This window comes from Grampus griseus, assembly GCF_964374135.1.
Source record: "Grampus griseus genome assembly, chromosome: 7".
NCBI classification, from domain to species: domain Eukaryota; kingdom Metazoa; phylum Chordata; class Mammalia; order Artiodactyla; family Delphinidae; genus Grampus; species Grampus griseus.
This window is the reverse complement of record NC_139001.1, coordinates 103490885-103509046: the sequence shown is the minus strand read 5'-3', so window position 1 is coordinate 103509046 and position 18162 is coordinate 103490885. Positions and strand designations below refer to the sequence as shown.

The following is an 18162-nucleotide window of genomic DNA, read 5'->3' as shown; positions in this document are numbered from 1 at the left end:
GGTCCCACTCACTCTGGGAGCTCAGCCACGATGCTGTGAGGAAGCCCAAGCCCTATGGAGAACTGTGTGTAGGTGCTCTGGCTGACAGCCAGCATTAACCGCTAGACATGTGAGTGAGGAAGCTCTGAGGTGACCTCATCCCCACCACCATCTAGCTGCAACCACATGAGCCATCCTGAACAAGAGCCACTCAACTGAGCCTAGTCAAGCCCAGAACTATGAAAATGATGATGAAATTATAGTTGTTATTTTAAGCCACTAATTTGGGGGGTGGCTTGTTACACAGCAACAGATAAAGTGTCCAAATAAAATCTCAGGTAAGGGCTTCCCTAGTGGCGCAGTGGTTGAGAGTCCGCCTGCCGATGCAGGGGACACGGGTTCGTGCCCCGGTCCAGGGAAATCCCATATGCCGCGGAGCAGCTGGGCCCGTGAGCCATGGCTGCTGAGCTTGCACGTCCGGAGCCTGTGCTCCGCAACGGAAGAGGCCACAACAGTGAGAGGCCTGCATATGGCAAAAAAAAAAAAAAAAAAAAAATCTCAGGTAAGAGGTTTTATTGACATCATTCTTTGCTATGGCAAACAGCTTCTTCCACGCTTCTGGGAAAGATGCCAGCAAGCAGTTCCCGCTTATCATGTCCCTACAGTTAGAGATTTTGGAGGATGGGCGAACTTTCCACTGAGGCCTGGCCACTTAAGGTGTTCTATGCCGCTGGCCATGAGATCATTCAAAGAGGGTCAAAAGACCCAGGCAATCATTCTTCCCTAGGATTTTCATGCTGGGACCTTCAGGAAAAATGATCCCTCCTATACTCTAGGACCTTGATGGGCTAATTCCCCAGGAATAGGGGAGGGGGAATTATACCTCAAAAGCAGGGGTGCTGGTCCAAGCACACATGAGCACAAAGGATATACAGTTTAATATTGGGGAAGGGTCTTGGCTACCTCAACCAGAACCTCTCGGATCTTAAAACCATAAAAAGATTAATCCATGGGCTTCCCTGGTGGCTCAGTGGTTGACAGTCCGCCTGCCGATGCAGGGCACACGGGTTCGTGCTCCGGTCCGGGAATATCCCACATGCCGCGGAGCGGCTGGGCCCGTGAGCCATGGCCGCTGAGCCTGCGCGTCCGGAGCCTGTGCTTGGCAACGGGAGAGGCCACAACAGTGAGAGGCCCGCGTACCGCAAAAAAAAAAAAAACCCAAAAAAACCCAAACACTTTTGTTGATTAATCATAGCTATTATGTATTCATTTTTCTTTTGTGTATTAGGCATTTATTAAATCTCAGTCAATTCTGCACCATATAGATTATCCCTATTTTATAGACCAAAAAAAAAAAAATCTGAGGCTCAGAGAAAATAAGAAACTTACTCAAGGTCAGAAAGAATAAGAGTGGCCACTTTATGATTCAAATTATATGGCCTGGTGAACTGGCAACGTTCCTCAGGGCCACACTTAGGCAAAACTGTGCGAAGGGCTGAGATAATGAGTCCCTCCAAACCCCTCGCACTTTGCAGTCTCTCCTTTCTTTTGGCAAATCTCCTACCAGATGCTCATGCCCTGGTGCCAGTGGGTGATTTCTAGGTATGGGCACCTTGGCAGCAGCCTGAGCCCTAGGTTTTTCATGATTTCCACCAGAACTGTGCTCACTCTCATGCCTTTAAGGCCCCTGATTTCTAACAGTATTCACAAGAGAGCCCTCCACATAATGGTGTCTCATTTGTACTTGACCAAGACATTCAGGGTCTTCAAGGGCTACTGGTGTAAGAGACCAGCCCATGAGCGGCCACACGGGGATCAGTGGGCATATCACTTTCCTAGGGCTCCTGTGACAAATCACATAAACTGGGTAACTAAAAAAGACCAGAAATTTATTCTCCCACAATTCTGGATGCCGGAAGTCCAGATGCAAGGTACGGGCAGGGTTGGTTCCTTCTGGGGAGTCAGAGAAAACCCATTCCACGCTCCTCTCTTGTCTCCTGGTGTTGCCGGCAGCCCTTGGCATTCCTTGGCTCCTAGATATGTAACTCCAACCTGTGTCCCCGTATTCACGTTGTCCTCCTCTTTGTGCATGTCTTGGTCTCAAATTTCCCTTTCCTTCCTCTTATAAGGACAACAGTCATTGCACTAGGACCCAGCCTTAATCCAGGATGATCTTGTCTTGAGATCCTTGTTTCAATTACAATTGCAAAGACCCTCTTTCCAAATAAGGTCACATCCACAGGTATTGGGGTGTGTGTGTGTGTGTGTGTGTGTGTGTGTGTGTGTTTAGGACTTGGATGTATCTCCTGGGGGAACACAACCTAACCCACTCTAACAGGGCATTTTGGGGCCCTACAAGTCACACACTTAGGCTACCCTGCACCAAGTGCAGAGTTCTGTGCTGTTTTTGATATCTCGCTGATTTCTCCGGAAAGCCTTTGTGGGGCTATCTTTACAGCTACATAAAAAGGAAAATATTTTCAGTCTAGACTTACACTAGTTCATTGATTACTTAGCAAGAATACTTATCAAAAAATCACAAAATGGGACTTCCCTGGTGCCGCAGTGGTTAAGAATCCGCCTGCCAATGCAGGGGACACGGGTTAGAGCCCTGGTCCGGGAAGATCCCACATGCCGCAGAGCAACTAAGCCCGTGCGCCACAACTACTGGGCCTGCGCTCTAGAGCTCGTGAGCCACAACTACTGAGCCCACGTGTTACAACTACTGAAGCCTGCACGCCTAGAGCCCGTGCTCTGCAACAAGAGAAGCCGCCGCAATGAGAAGCCCACACACTGCAATGAAGAGTAGACCCTGCTCGACGCAACTAGAGAAAGCCCGTGCGCAGCAACGAAGACCCAGCACAGCCAAAAATAAATAAATAAAATAAATAAATTTTTAAAAAATCACAAAATAAGAAAAAAGCTGTAGGTCGACTAATTCCTGGTCCTCCAAGGGTTGAGTTGTATTCAAGGCAGGCGGCTGTTGCGAAGCAAGGGGGATTCTCTGTTTGGAGGTGTACAGAGAGGGCATCCAAGAGCACCTCTGTTGCAGTTTCTGGTTTACAGCTCTTTCAGAACAAGGAGGGCGTCTGAGTTATCCTTAGACCTAGGATCCTGATGGGGCTTTGCTCATTTTGGGGGGTCTATCCTTAGCTACCTCAAGCCCTTTCAAAAGAGAGGTTGTGTGCAATCACACAAACAAACAAATAAATGAATAAGGGAAGAAATATTTTGACCGTCTCTTCCCTGGGAGCTGCTGAGGGCAGAGGTGCTGTCCTGCCCTGAGCCAGCGCAAAGCCACAGCCCCTTAAAGCCTGCCTCCGCTGGTTATTTCTCTGGGCTCATCCTCAACTCCGAATACCTGTAATTTACTTATTTATTTATTTAATTTAATTTAACATCTTTATTGGAGTATAATTGCTTTACGTTGGTGTGTTAGTTTCTGCTTTATAACAAAGTGAATCAGCTATACATATACGTATATCCTCATATCTCCTCCCTCTTGCGTCTCCCTCCCACCCTCCCTATCCCACCCCTCTAGGTGGTCACAAAGCACCGAGCTGATCTCCCTGTGCTATGTGGCTGCTTCCCACCAGCTATCCACTTCACACACTTAGTAGTGTATATACGTCCATGCCACTCTCTCACTTTGTCCCAGCTTACCCTTCCCCCTCCCCGTGTCCTCAAGTCCATTCTCCACATCTGCGTCTTTATTCCCGTCTTGCCCCTAGGTTCTTCAGAACCACCCTTTTTCTTTTTTTTAGATTCCATATATATGTGTTAGCATACGGTATTTAGTTTTCTCTTTCTGACTTACTTCACTCTGTATGACAGACTCTAGGCCTATCCACCTCACTACAAATAACTCAATTTCGTTTCTTTTTATGGCTGAGTAATATTCTATTGTATATATGTGCCACATCTTCTTTATCCATTCATCTGTCGATGGACACTTAGGTTGCTTCCATGTCCTGGCTATTGTAAATAGAGCTGCAATGAACACTGTGGTACATGACTCTTTTTGAATTATGGTTTTCTCAGGGTATATGCCCAGTAGTGGGATTGCTGGGTCATATGGTAGCTCTATTTTTAGTTTTTGAAGGGACGTCCATACTGTTCTCCATAGTGGTTGTATCAATTTACATTCCCACCAACGGTGCAAGAGGGTTCCCTTTTCTCCATGCCCTCTCCAGCATTTATTGTTTGCAGATTTTTTGATGATGGCCATTCTGACCCGTGTGAGGTGACACCTCACTGTAGTTTTGATTCGCATTTCTCTAATGGTTAGTGATGCGGAGCATCCTTTCATGCCCAATACCTGTAATTTAATTTTACACACCTTTATTCATCTGGCTGTTTAAACCGCCCCCTCACAACTTCCCAGCCTGATTCCTGTGAAGCCGGCCATCCCTGGGGCCTTCTTGTTCCCCACCTCTGGCTCTCCTTCCTTTCTACGCTGGACACATGACCTTCTGCTCAGCCCCATTTTATTGAAGAAACTGAGGCTTACAGAGGTGACATAACTTGCCCTATGTCCATGTAACTAGGGCAATGGCTGAGCCAAGATTGCACTCCAGTGGCCTTTCCATGTCCCCCAAGATGCCCGGCCCCTGATCCAAGCAGCAGTTCCCAGGCTTTTGGATCTTGGAACTACTTTGGAATAGGGAGAACATCCTAGGCCATGGCTGACCCCCAATTACTGAAGCGCTGCTAAGAGGGGAGCAGCAGTTTGTGTCCTCAAGGCCAAGGCTTGTCCACACAGTTGGGGAGGGAAGTACTGAGGGTGAGGAGAAGGGAAGCCCTCCAGGCTGCTAGCAAGTTGCCGTTTGCTGGGCATCACGCTAAGCACTTTACCCATCTTATCGGCTCATTTTCCAGATGAAGGAAGTGTGGCTCTAGGAAGATAGGTGATTCAGCACCTGAGAGCCCGAAGTGGGATTCACACGTACGTCTGTCACCGAAGTCTGACTGGAGGTAAGAAGTCCCACCCAAGTGCGGGGTGTACCTGAGGAGGGGGTGAAGACCGGTGTCCTGCCTGCTCCCCACTGCCTATCGCATGTTTTCCCCAGACCTGTGAGCCCTCCCTGGGCTGTACGTAGACTCCTGCAGAGGCTACGAGAGCAGGCACAGCCCCCAAGGCTCCTGGTGACATGTTCTCAGAATGCCAGACCAACACTGCTTTCGGAGAAACCGGTACCACTACTTTATAGTGAGTGGGGAGGGCCTCTCCTAAACCTGGCAGAGCCTCGGAATCACCCGAGGTGCCTAAACTGTACAGCCCGCCTGGACCCCACTGCAGCCTTGGAGAGGTGACCTGCTTTTCGAAGCCACTCTTCAGGAAGGAGCTGCCAGCCGGTGTGGGATTCCGCAGCGTCTTACGCTGGCCCAGCGAGATAGGGGGCACCACGGTCATTGGACAGACGAAGGAGGTGCAAAGGGAGGGGTAGCCAGCAGTCACGAGAGGCGACGCGACGGAAGGGGATGAGAAAGGCCTTCCCCAGCCAGAGGGCCCTGGGTTTGGATCTACTCATCACCTGAGTCTTCATTTCCTCATTTGAGTAATGGACACAGTAACCCCCATTACACAGCTAGGAGGTATAGTCCCCCCCTCAAGGCACCATGGATAACATTCAGAACTGAAGCAAAGAGACTGAGAGGGAGCCTGGCTCTGCAGGTCCTCTGCAAAGGACGGCCACCCATCAGAGGCCAAGCCAGTGGTGGGCAGAGGGGCCTCGGGTCCGCCTTTTCACTCCAGTGTTTCTCTGCAATCGGCATCCGCTGGAGAAGAGATACGAGTCATCACCGTACAGTCTTAGCGGAGTGTAACTAACTGCAGGCGGCCAGACTGCGCTATCTTTATCAGGGCTTCCTTAAGCTCAGGCCCACTCTTCTGGGATCCTGGCTGGCAGCGAGGCAGTGACATGGAGCCTGAGCACAGCCCCTGGTTGCCTTTCACAAGCTAGAAATAGGGCAGGATACTAGGCAGGTGCTTTTCTTATCCACACCCTCTCCAGTATTACCAAAGGAGTGATAATTTGCTCTTGCGCTAGGTCCCTGACTCTGATAGATATTGCCAGGGATGTTGCCAGCGACAAAAATTGGTTTGAAGCAGGGTGAGAGAGAAATTCCTGATAAAGTGCTACACACCGGGGCACCTACTGTATGCCAGGAGCTTCTCACAACCCCGGGGTGGGTGCGCTAGGCCCGACCCTGGACCAGGTCTGTTTGGACAAGCGCCATACCTTGCCTCTATGTAAGACTGTTTGTCCTCTGGTTTACTCCTGAAACAGCCAATAACCGAGCAAAGATGATCCAAAAATGGGTACAGGCGAGTGGCTATGACTCCTTACTGCCTCCCTTGGGGCTCACAGATGCCCATGAGTTGGGTGGTCTTGGCAGCCTGGGTGAAGCAAGGTGGGAGCGGACTGTGGGCTCCCTGCCTCATATACCCTCAGTCACATCCGTGCCCAGGAACTGGCGCTGCACAAGTGACACTGCTATTCAGGATTTCACCTCCCCTGGGCCGCGTGTCTGCGTTTTGGACCTTGACCTTACTGCTTTGTTGGGGTGACCTTACCGTCTACATCTGAGCTGTGGGGCTTAGCTTTCCTTGGGCAGCCTGGGCTGGAACAGGACGATTAGCTACTTTCAATAATTACTGATACAGTCAGACTGACCGTCTGAATGCCTTTGACCATGTCGACTCCCCAGCAGCTCCCCATCACCTACGGTCAAATTCTGTACTTTTGGGGCTTCCCTGGTGGCGCAGTGGTTGAGAGTCCGCCTGCCGATGCAGGGGACACGGGTTCGTGCCCCGGTCCGGGAAGATCCCACATGCCGCGAAGCAGCTGGGCCCGTGAGCCATGGCTGCTGAGCCTGTGCTCCGCAACGGGAGAGGCCACAGCAGTGAGAGGCCCGCGTACCGCAAAAAAAAAAAAAAAAAAAAACTGTACTTTTTAACTTGGTTACCAACTTTCCACTACCTAGTCCCATTCGGCGTTGAAGGCCTGCCGTCCGCCAGCCCCACCAGACGCCTGTCCTCCCTGCTGCTCCTGTGTCTCCCATCACAATGCTGCTCATGTCTGTGAGGCCACCTTGGATGGTACAGGTATCTGGACCAGGGAGATCTGCACCTGAACGCTGGTTCTGAGTTTCTTTACCAGCTGAGTGACCCTGGCCAAGTCACTGTAATGCTCAGGTCTCACTGTCGAGCAAGGCTGAACTATGTCTAAAACCAGGGTACAGGCTCGGGAAGGGAGAACTAAGCTTCCTGGCCTCAGGGAGCCTCTCCTGAATTCCTTTTGGCCTTAGCATCCTCACCCGCAAAATGGAAATAGGAGTGCTTCCCCTGTAGGACTGTGGAAGTGACTGACAGGGAACATGGGGCAGGGAGGGTCTCACAGCTGTCTCCTTTTCTTCCTTTTTACTATGCAACCGGCTGCATCCTCCAAAGTCAAGCTCCAGCCTTTCTTCTCTGCAACCTTAACCCCTTGCCCTTCCTAGGTCCTGACTGCCCTCCTCCCTGCTAAGCCCTCGCTTTCCCCACTTGTTTTTTGCCTGCCCAGCTGCCTGTGGCCAAGCTTCCACACGGACTCTGGGAATGCTCCCTGCAGATGCACATTTCACCCTGACTGGGGCTTCCACCCTTGCTTGTTTGCTCTGCAACCATGGACTGGTTGGACCTCAGACAGACCTCAGACACTCATCAACCCTGCCTTCCTCAGAGCTTGCGGCCAGCAATGTTCCTGACAGAGGGTTGGCAGTAGCTGCAAACTGACATCTCAGCCCGCCTGACCAGTGTGGCTGGAGTTGAGGGAAGGAGGTGGGAAAGGCCACTTCTATAATCCTTTTCCTCCACACGAGAGGTGAGCACATGCCAGGTCTCAACAGGTGGGAGTGCCTGCCCACCCTCCAGCAGAGCACAGAGGAGGGTGAGAAGGGTAAGCTCAAACACTTCCAGATGAAACTGTTAGAAAAAGTGAGGACGAGAGATCGCAACAGAGTACATTATTTCAAGAACCCAGGTTATCAAAGACTTAAAGTAACAAACATACTTTTAATTGATCTATTGATAAAAACTGCTCAGCAAGGATCAGTAACCATTTCAGCGCCTATTCTGTTAGTGTCATATCCTGGGCTATTCTGAGCAACTGGGTTAACTAGTTATTTACTAACTTCATCCACAGTATTAGAAAAACAAGGTATTAGATCAGTTTAGGTGAAATGTGTGGCTGGCAGCCAAACCCAGTCCCTTATATTCCGTATTTTTTCTTTAGTTCTTCTACTTTGTCGACATAAGCTTTCATGGCATCTTCCCTGGAAGTCCCTGTAAGGCATCAACAAGATTATTTGTCACAGAGGCAGCACGGTAGAAAGGTAGCAGACTTTAGAGCCCTGGTTTAATGCTCTGAGGCTCAATTTCTCACCTGTGAAGGGGTGGTGGTTCTCCTACCTACACCTCACAGACCTGGCCAGGATTTGACTTGAAGTCCTCGAGGAGCCTGATCCACAGGCAATGCTCCATAAAGCACTGAGCCCATGTGAGTCCCCCTACTGTCATGTCAAGCCTAACATGGGGAGCTGCAGTGACTATTGGTCCTGCTGACTTTCACAGTTGGCTTTGACCTATCACCTATTTCTCTGTCGGGCTCTTATCTCCCAGAGCTGTTAAGCTGCCAGGGAAAAAACAAAGCCAGGCACCCTCTACTCCCAGAGAGAAGCTATGAGAAAAGTTCTGAGGACTCTGAGCACAGCAGCTGGCTCTCGGAGGGGAATATAGGGGACACTGGAGATACCCCTCAGAGACAGTGATGCCAGAGTCCTGGATTCTACGGTGAAGGAGAGATACTCACTGAGAATCAGAGTGTGTTCTGGAGCAAGGGCAAGTACATGGGGTCTGGGAATGGTATGGAAATGCCCAATGAGAATGGACAGTCAGACGGGCATTCCTCTTCCAGTTACTTGCAAATCCTAGGAGTGTATTTTTTGTATTCTGGTCCCTTTTGAATTCAAGTGTTTCTCATTTGCAGGAAGACAGAGGGCTTATTCAGAAACAAGCTAGCTAGGGCACAAAGGCTGGCAGGCACTTTAGTGCCAACTTTTGGGTCTTACGGCTGCAGGTGGCACGTGATTAAGTCAGAGCTGGGATACTTCTTGCCTGCTGTTGCTTAGCGCATAATAGCTCCATTCACCAAGGCTACGATGTGCCAGCAGCTTGCCACGCATTAGTTCATTCCTTTTTTTTAGGTGCCTTTCTGGCTGGAAGGGAACCAGGGAGGGCTGCTTGGGCTAGAGGGTCACTGCCTGGCCTTGTGGGGGAGAGGGAGGTTTGGACAGGAAACCACCCCTTATTCTAAATACATATAAAGGCCAAGCCAACTCTTATCACCTCCCAGTCTGTTAGTGGCCTGGTCCCCAGCCCCTCCTCTCTCCAGATGATACCATGACTCAGAGATGGTGTTTTTGGAAAAGGCATAAGTGGTATTAGAAGAATAAGTAGGCGGCCCAGTTTTTTTTCCATTCTGGCCCCGGTCAAACTGGTTCCCCAGCATGTGCCTCATCCACTGTGTTCTCTCTCCTCACCCCTTATACTCCTTAATGAAGAGTATTTCATTACTGGGCTTCCCAAATGAGGGAAACATATTAGAACAATTACCTTTCAGCTCATTCCAGGCATCCCACTTGGCCTTGCCTTTGAGGTCCAACATTCCAGGCCGTTCTTAAACAAGAGAGGGAAAGACATGAGACCTGCTGCAAGTTCTAATAAGGAACTTTATCAATCTTCTTGCCATGAAAGCTGTATTTTATTACACTATTCCTTCTAGGCTCTGCTATGGAGTTAGGGTCTAGTACGGCGGGTTCTGCCTTCAGAAACCTACATGTACAGAAATCCAAATTTAAAATCTAGAGAAAGTAGGAGGAAAACTGTTCTCATTACTAGAGAGTCCTTGTCTTATAAGTTAAATAACTCCAAAATTTCTTTTAAAAACAGTACTTTAATTTTTTTTTCTTTTTTTTTTAAACAAGTACTACAATCCATTCATCTGGTTTAAAATTCAAACACCACAAGGGGAATACTATAAAGTTTCCTCCCACTTTTCCCACCCAATTTCTCTCCCACATTATTATCAGTTTTCTGGGTGTCCTTTTCTGTGAACTGTCTGTTCATATCCTTGCCCCATTCTGCTACCAAATTGTTAGTCTATTTCTTGTTGTTTTGTGGGAATTCTGTTCGTGAGGGCAAGATTCCTTTAAGTTATACCATGGGTTTACACATATAGACCTGTTATCAGTTGCACTTGGAAAACACACTTACTACTTCCCTGCTGACCTCGTTCACTGCCACACTGAGAAGAAAGCCAAGGGGAACGATCGCAGTGCCCATAGCCTGGACCGTGGTGTCTGAGAAACATCAAGTCTCCCCCCAAGTGCTTGCCAGGAAGCATTCCCAGGGATACCTGAGCGAGACTGCGCCTGCAGGATCATCAACAGAATCCTAGAACTGCACATCCTAACAGCCCTTTCGTGATGATGGAAAGGTTGTACATTTGCACTGTCCAACTCAGGGGCCACCTGCCACTTATGGCAGCTGAGCACCTGGAATGTGGCTTGTGTGACTGGGGACTGGCCTGTTGATTTTATTTAAGTATTTGCCATTTAAATTTAGATAGCTGCATGTGGCTAGTGGCTACCGTATTGGACAGTGCAGCCCTAGAGGGAGCTAATCAGGAAGTGATAAGATTCCCAAGCCAGTCTACCTATACTTATGTGAAAGCAGGGCAGAGGCCAGTCTCTGTGAAAATTGTGTTTGTCAGAAAAGCTTCTCAGCCATTCTGGTCACCCCCATTTCATCTCTCCTGCCTCCCTAGGAAGATGCAGAGTTTATAAACCCAGGGTAAAACTCACCTTCACCACAAGACCTTTCTGAACTAAGCCCGCCCTGTAATCTTTGATCTGGCACTGCCCAGGATCCTTAGCAGCCAGCCCACCAGTTCCACCTTCTACCCCAACTGCAGTGGAACTGGGGGCTACACTTGCCCTCCTGAACAGGGGCGGGGTGACCTCCTTCTACGCTACTATGGCCACCACCTCTGAATCCTTTCATAGACTGCATTGTGCTGTTGCCATATACTCCTGAGTTTCAGGAACTTATGGGCAGAATGAAAACTGTCCAAGGCAGAAAAGACAGGATTACAGAATATGGTTGTCCAAACCAAGGCCTCAAAATCCATACCAAGATTTTCTGACAGGGGCCAAATGGTCATCTGGAACTGCTATCAGCAAAAACGCTTCCGACCTGCCGCAGGAAGCCAGCTGCTTCTCTGCTCCTGCCATCAGGCTTGGCCTAGCTGCCGAGTGCTCTGACTTTGATCCTGCCCATCTGGGGTGGAAGCAGTATGGTTCAACAGAACTACTACTGATCTGAGAGCTTGGAGCAAATTTCTCCCAAGCTGGGATCTTTGCTTCCTCCCAAATAGATGGAAAATGCTGGAAGGAATAAAGTTCTTCCCAAACTAGGATTTGAATACTGCTATATGAGCCACGAAGAAACCAAGAACAGTACAGGGTCTGTGAACCCCATCCAGGAACATGATCTCTGGGGAACCTCTCCCAGCTTAAACCTCAGGAATCCCATGAACTGCCTTAAGAGTAGGGCAGTAGGGCTGTGGGTGGTTTTGAGAGTGAGGTTCCCACTCAGGGATTAAGAGTTCCAGCACCAACCAAGGCTGCTGAGCCTGCTTTGATGAGTCTCGGCCCTCACTCATTTGATGAACCTCGGCATACCTATATTTATGTCACCCACAGTTGCTTGTTTGTAGTGGCTGTAGATGAACAGCATCTCATCGTCTGCTGGCTTGGTCTTGAGGTGCTTAACTTCCTCAGCAGCTTTCTCAAACTCAGCCTAAAGTCGAGGGAGAGAAGAGGCCTGAATAGAGCACAGTAGTGGGGATGGGGGGGCTGGAAAGGCAGCACTCGCTCTTGCAGTGCAGGTGAGGAAAAGCAGTCTTTCCTCAACTCAACAGCACGGCTAGAAAGATTCAGCAAAACCAGGAGGGGAAGCACATCGGTTCACTCATTTGATGAACAACTATGCATTGGGCTCTCTCACTATACTAGGTATCAGGTACTGGACACAGAGGTGAAGGAGACAGCCTACGACTGCCTGCAGTGGGCATACACTTCACAGAAAAGGCAGCGTGGCCAACTCCCTGGCCAGAACAGGGTCCCAGGACAGCCCTGCCTTGCGGATAGGGCTGGCACTGCGTGACTGAAATAGCTGAGAAAGGAATAGGGCATGAGCGCAGCGGTGTCAGCATCCAGAGCCCGCTGGCCCCCTCCCCCTGAGAGAGGGCATCCAGCGCCGACCTCTGACCCAGTGCCTGACTGGAGGGAGGGTAGAGGAGCCAAAGGTCGCCCCACACTGCTAGGTCCCAGAAAAGCGTCTACAGTCGAAGGAGGGAAAGACCTCTAGGTCACCCCTCCTCACGCCGGACACTCAGCCCCTACTTTCCCTGACCTCCAAGCTCTCAACCACAGACTCCTTGCTTCTCCACTCTGTATGGCGCCCCTACTCCTGCCGTGTCCTTCCGAATGGGGCACACGGTCCCCTTACTCTTTCGATCCATGTAACCCACTACATCCTATCTGTCTTCCTAGGACCCTCGCCTCCAACCCCAATTCCTGCTTCACTGCGAAGTCCTCCCCATGGGCAGCTTGCCAGCAGTTGCGGGCTAAGTAGCGGTGTTGTGAGTCCAAACACGGAAAATTCCGCTTACAGGGCTCTCTGTCCAAAGAGTGCGCCGGGCATGGGTCCAGGAAGAACAGCAGAGCCGGAAGTTAAAGACCTTGCAGGGTTGTGTCTGCGGGATGATCCCCGCGCCAGCCTCCCGCCCCGTGGCACCTTCGCAGCTAGGCTGGGCACACGTTATACCTGAGACATGCCGGCGGCGTTGCAACGATTCCGGGAAGCCCGCGAAGACGGCGAGGAGCAGTAAGCAGTCGCACAAGAGTCAACTGCCAGCGGCTTTAGAGGCGCAGCCGCAGGCCTCCTCAACAGCGCTCAGGAGAGCAAGAGGCAGCCAATCAGGAGCCAGCTCTACGCTGGGGGCGTGCCCAGCCTCGCTCACGGCCCGCCTCTCCGCAACGCAGGAGGGTTTGCTCGCGCGTGCGCACCAAGGAGGAGACGCAGGGGACGCCGGGAGCAGGTGGGGACTGCGGAAGTAGGGCGCTTTCCATTGTGAGGGCGGTCAGGCGGGGGTGAGGATTCGGTCGCGGGCCACTGAAGGGGGTGACCTGCGAGGCAGAGGAGAGGGGGTGGAAGCTGAAGGGCGGAGGTTTTAAAATTTGTTTTATTAAATCTTGTGTCCGGCCGGAAGTTGCACCGTTGGACAAGTAACCTCTCGGGCTTGGGGAGGGCAAGGGTCCCCACCCCTCTCAGGGGACCAGAAGAGGCCCTCTGGGGATGGTCCCTGGAGAATCTCGCGAGGGTGGGAAGCTGGACTGTGTTCCCGAAGGGCAAAACCGAGACCTCTTCCTTTGAATTTTTGGCACGTTCTGTGGCTTGCTGGTGGCCGTAGTTTGCAGTCCTGTTTTGTTTGTGTGCAGTAATCCATCTGGTGCGTCAAAGTCAGGGACAGTGTTTTATTTGTCTGGACTTAACAGACTTGGCCCGGACTAGGTGCTCAGCAGATATCTGTTAAGTAAATGACTCCTTCATTCATGAATGCGTACTGAATGGTCGGGTATCTTGCGCAGTTCTAGACCTTAGGAATACAGCAGTGAATAAAACAGATAAATCCTTGCATTCCTGGAACTTACATTGGGGATAGTAGTGAATAACATAAGTTAAATAGTTTGCTAGGGGGATAGGGAGTTGGAAGTTTGCAGTTTTACATGGGGGGGGCGGGTGGAGGGTTAAGGGAAGGTAACATTTGAGAGAGCCCCTCAAGGAGAGGAGGGAGCATTCCAGGCAGAAAGTTAGTGTAAATGTGTGAGCAGGGAGTGAGGGAAAGATAGGAGATGAGGCTGGAGAGTTAAGGAGGTGGCAGGCTGGCTACATGATGCAGAACTTTGACTTTTATTCTGAGTGAAATGGGAAGTTAGAGGCTTCTGAGCAGAGAATGAGGAGACTGAGGGGGGCAGCTTTGCAAGGTTGTTACAGAGGCCGATGTTCTCCATGGGAGAACGGAACAGCACAGGTGGATGGGAGAGTTTGAGGGTGATGCCTAAGAGACCCAAAGGGAGAATTTTGTGGCAGCGGTTACAAAGGAGCTGGGTGCAAGGAGGGAACTGATGGAAAATAATTCTCTGGAGATCTTTCAAAAAAGAGAGACCATTCCTCTCCAATTCCTAATTTGTAACGAGATGAGTGGAGTACAAATCCACGCCCCCAGCCCCCCTCTCCCCCGTGCCATTAATTTATAGCTGAGGTGTTTAGACTAAAGAAAGTCTAGGTAGAAGCTTTCAGGTATAAGTTTCTAACTTAATAGAGGTCAGGCTTTGTGAAAAGGGAAGAAGTGGAGATGCAATAGCAGGGAACACATCTAGTCTTCAAGTCTATGAATAATCTTGTTTGAGAAAGCAAAGCCAAACTAACAAAAATTTTGGAATTAACTTTGGGGAAATTACATTTGAATTGTAAGAGATGTGAATGTCTTCCAAAATGACAGTTCAGAACTGTGTTCACTCCTAGGCTCAGATGGAGCTTGGATTCACTTTTGCTCCATCATCTGGTGCTTACAGCCTTCTTGATGGAAATTCAGATTATTCCCTGTGTGGGTCAGATTTGCAGTCAAATATATCTTCCAGTCAGTAGGTTTTAACACGAGGTTATTGTGTTTGGCACATCTGAAAAGGTTAGGTACCTCTGATAATGTAATTTTGTTTATATTCCTCCAAGGTTGGCTGGTGTGATTGAGTTCTGAATGGAGCTAAACATTGCAGAGAGCACGGCTAGTGTTTTAAATTAACTTGGCAGTCTCCAGTTTAAGTGGGGTTGATTTGTTGGTTCCTTTTTTTGGAAGATACTCCACTTTCCTTAAAAACCAACCTTGCACATGGTGGTTTTGTGCCCAGGTTAGTCTACAAAAGTTGCTTAAAGCAACTAAAGTATGGAACTAGTAGGGATTGTGGATCCCAGGGAGCAGGGTGCTATGTGATCTTGACAAGGAGGAGAAGAGTGTTTTTCCTTGTTAGAGGGCCCAGCCTAGGCCAAGTTTTGAAATAGCTGAAGGCATGCTTTTTGTCTTACTGCTTCCTTCCCTCACTTCTCAGTGACCTATTTTTTGTAACCTCCATCTGTGGAAATACTGCCTTATGCCCTGCATTACCATCTCTAGTCTAGGGATTTGAAATGCCATTCAGCTTTTAGCATAGAGGGTAACAAGTCAGCAGCTGGGATTTAATTTTTAAAAGTAAATTTTAGAGTGTATTTGGGGTTAATAAATTGTATGAATTTTTTAATTCTATGTTTTGACAGTACTGGAAAGGAAATTGCTCTTCATATCCCGTGAAAAGACAAGTTCGTTGGCTCTGTTTATATCCTTTTAGCAACAATCACAGTTTGTAATTATTTTTTGTAATTATTTTCTTTATATTTATTTTAGTTTACTCTTCTACTGTCTGAGCCCCCTTGCCTACGTAAGCCAGGGAAGACAGGGATCACTGTGTATAAATCAACGCTCCGTCTCCAAGTGCCTGGCACTTGTTAGGCACTTAAATTTTGGGTGAATGAACAGAGTGCTTTCTTCTCTATGAAACATACTCCTTCTGATTAGCCATGAACTTAGAAACTAAGTTTATTAGAACTGAATGTGAAACTGTGGGTTAAAGTAGATGAACTCTTGTGCAAGGACCGTGTTACACCCCCGGCCTTGGAAACAGAACACCTGATATGTTAAGGGAAGATGGGAACCTGATGAGCCAGCTCGTTAGCCTGACTGACTGTTCTAGTTAGTGGAGAGGCCATTATCATTATTGCAGCTTGCCCTCACATCCTTGGGTTGCCAGTTTTGACTACTCACAGGCTTCACTTGCTGGGTCTCAGTGGAAAGCCAGATGGGCAAGTTATATTAACAGGTGAAAGCAGTTCTTGCCGGGTAGGTGTGGATAATAGTTTAATATTTCTTGGTATAAACGAAACCTCTAATTTCTAAGAGTAACCTAACCATTAAAATGTGAAAATCAATAAAAAGCTTTACAGTAAAGCTTCAGTAGAAGGCAAGGGTTAGAGTATTCACAAATGATGGATTATATTCATTTAGTATTTGTTTTCCAGTTTCTTGGAATGTGACTCCTGAGGCATGCCTCCACCAAAGCTGGGAGGAGAACAGTGTGTTTTAAAGGGAAGGAGGTGTTATTGAACCCAGCTGGGGTCTGCTCGCCCGATGGGCGGCAAAGCCAGTCTACTAACATGGGCTTGTGGTGAAGGAATGCACAGCGTTTACTGTACAGCAGGGCACCAAGCAAGGGAGTGGGAGAAGCCTTCTAGCCACTCCAACTTGATCTTTGAGTTAGGGGGGTTTTTAAAAGGGGAAGAACAAAGAGGCTGGGATTAATCATTGTTTTGTGACATTTCTTAATTGTAGTTTCTAGTTTTGGGAGTCAAGATGTCTCTGGTTTACCATTCTCTGGCCAGGTGGTCCATGGCTTGGGGATCTGTTAGCTCATCTTGCCCTGGAGAACCAAGCTGAGTTTGTACGTTAATGATGATGTCTATAATAGCAATTTTAGTACGCTAAAGATGTTATCAACAACAGCAATTGTAGTCATCTGACTCTGGTTGATTAGTGCTTAGTTAGCACAGGTTTGGGGTCTGAGGGGACAAGAAAGGGAATAAAATTTGGGGTAAAGATATTAATCATAAACTTGGTAAGGGAACTCGGTTTTAGGGGGACTTGGGTTCAGAGGCACTTGCGAAATGCTTCTGGGACAGGAATGGAGAGAGCTGGGCAGAGTTGGGCGCCTTTGTTTTGTGAAGGGTGGGGAGGTGACAGCTGAGGGGATGGCGTAAAAACGTACCATAGCTTTTCTTTCCTTTCTTTCTTCTTCTTTTTTTTTAATTCCTTTTCCCCTCTTATGTGTCTTTTCCTTTTCTGATGATGTAACTGGTGAGGGGAGGCCTGGCAGCTGGAGGTCTCAACCAGCCCTTCCCCTTTGCCATTCTTTTCTTCCTTTGGGTGTTCGTATTCAGAGAAATTGCAGCAAGTTGGGTGAGAGGAGAAGGAGTGTGTGTGTGGTTCTCACCTTTCCCCTCTCTTGATTTTGCCCAGCCAGCATGGCTCGGGGTCGGGGTTGGTTTGGGCTTAGTTGAGACATGGAGACCAGGGCTTGGATGGGGGTCAGGGTTCCTGGCGGAAAGTGTCCTACACTGGCCGGGAGTAAGGAAGGAAGGAAGGGAAGACTTTAGAGTTACTTATATGTAAGTTGGTCATGCAGTGGTCAAGTATTCTGTTTAGAAATACTTATGACTATGGGCAGGAATAATGAAGTGTTTTATGAAGTTATCTTGTGCTCAGTACTGTAGTTCTTGTTCAGCTTCATTAGAAGTATAAACTCTCTTCTAAATCTACATTGTCTTCCTCATCTTTGCCTATTAACCTAGCTCCTAGTTGCACATGACAAGCACTTGGTAAATGCTTTGGAACTAGGTTGTTAGAGATGATTTTTCTAGTGAGCTCTTTTATTGCCTGTCAACAAAAAAAATTAGAAATATTAAAATCTGATGACAAATGATTTGGCTGATAATGCTTTTGGAGATAATGCCATTTTAAAAAACTTTGTTTTGAGATAATGCCATTAAAAAAAAAACCTTATTTTTATTTTGAGATAATTGTAGATTTATGTGCTCCCCAGCTCCCCCAGCATGAGGGATCTTAGTTCCCCGACCAGGGATTGAACCTGTGCCCTCTTCAGTGGAAGCACTGGACCGCCAGGGAAGTCCCTATGTGCTCTTATTGTTAAATAACACAGAGATCCTTTGTACGCTTTACCCATTTATCCCAGTGGTAATGGCTTGTACAACTATAGTACATGCCACAAACAGTACATTGACATTGATATGTTGAGGATACAGAACATTTCCATCATCATCCTTATGTTGCCCTGTGATAGCCACAGCTGCTTCCCTCCTGCCCCTCCCCCTCCCCTGCTCCTGGCAGCCAGGAATGTGTTCTCTCTATTGCT

At 48.6% G+C, this 18162-nt stretch overlaps 2 protein-coding genes across 3 annotated transcripts in view; one reads left to right on the top strand and one right to left on the bottom strand.

The window, feature by feature from the left end:
* Positions 1–8015: 8015 nt before the first annotated feature.
* Positions 8016–13053, bottom strand: DBI (diazepam binding inhibitor, acyl-CoA binding protein). Its single transcript, XM_082658560.1, has 4 exons — positions 12911–13053; positions 11764–11881; positions 9635–9697; positions 8016–8305 (listed from the first exon to the last, which is right to left on the bottom strand). Exons 1-4 carry the CDS (start codon positions 12917–12919, stop codon positions 8232–8234), a joined length of 264 nt encoding a protein of 87 aa, XP_082514686.1. The 5' UTR covers positions 12920–13053; the 3' UTR covers positions 8016–8231.
* Positions 13054–13158: 105 nt separating this feature from the next.
* Positions 13159–18162, top strand: part of LOC309824917 (UPF0538 protein C2orf76 homolog) — an 86281-nt gene continuing 81277 nt past the window's right edge. Inside the window, exon 1 of one of the 2 annotated variants that reach the window (XM_082658224.1) lies at positions 13159–13184. The gene's annotated coding sequence lies outside the window, so the exon portion shown is untranslated. The other variant, XM_082658225.1, reaches the window with a different exon arrangement.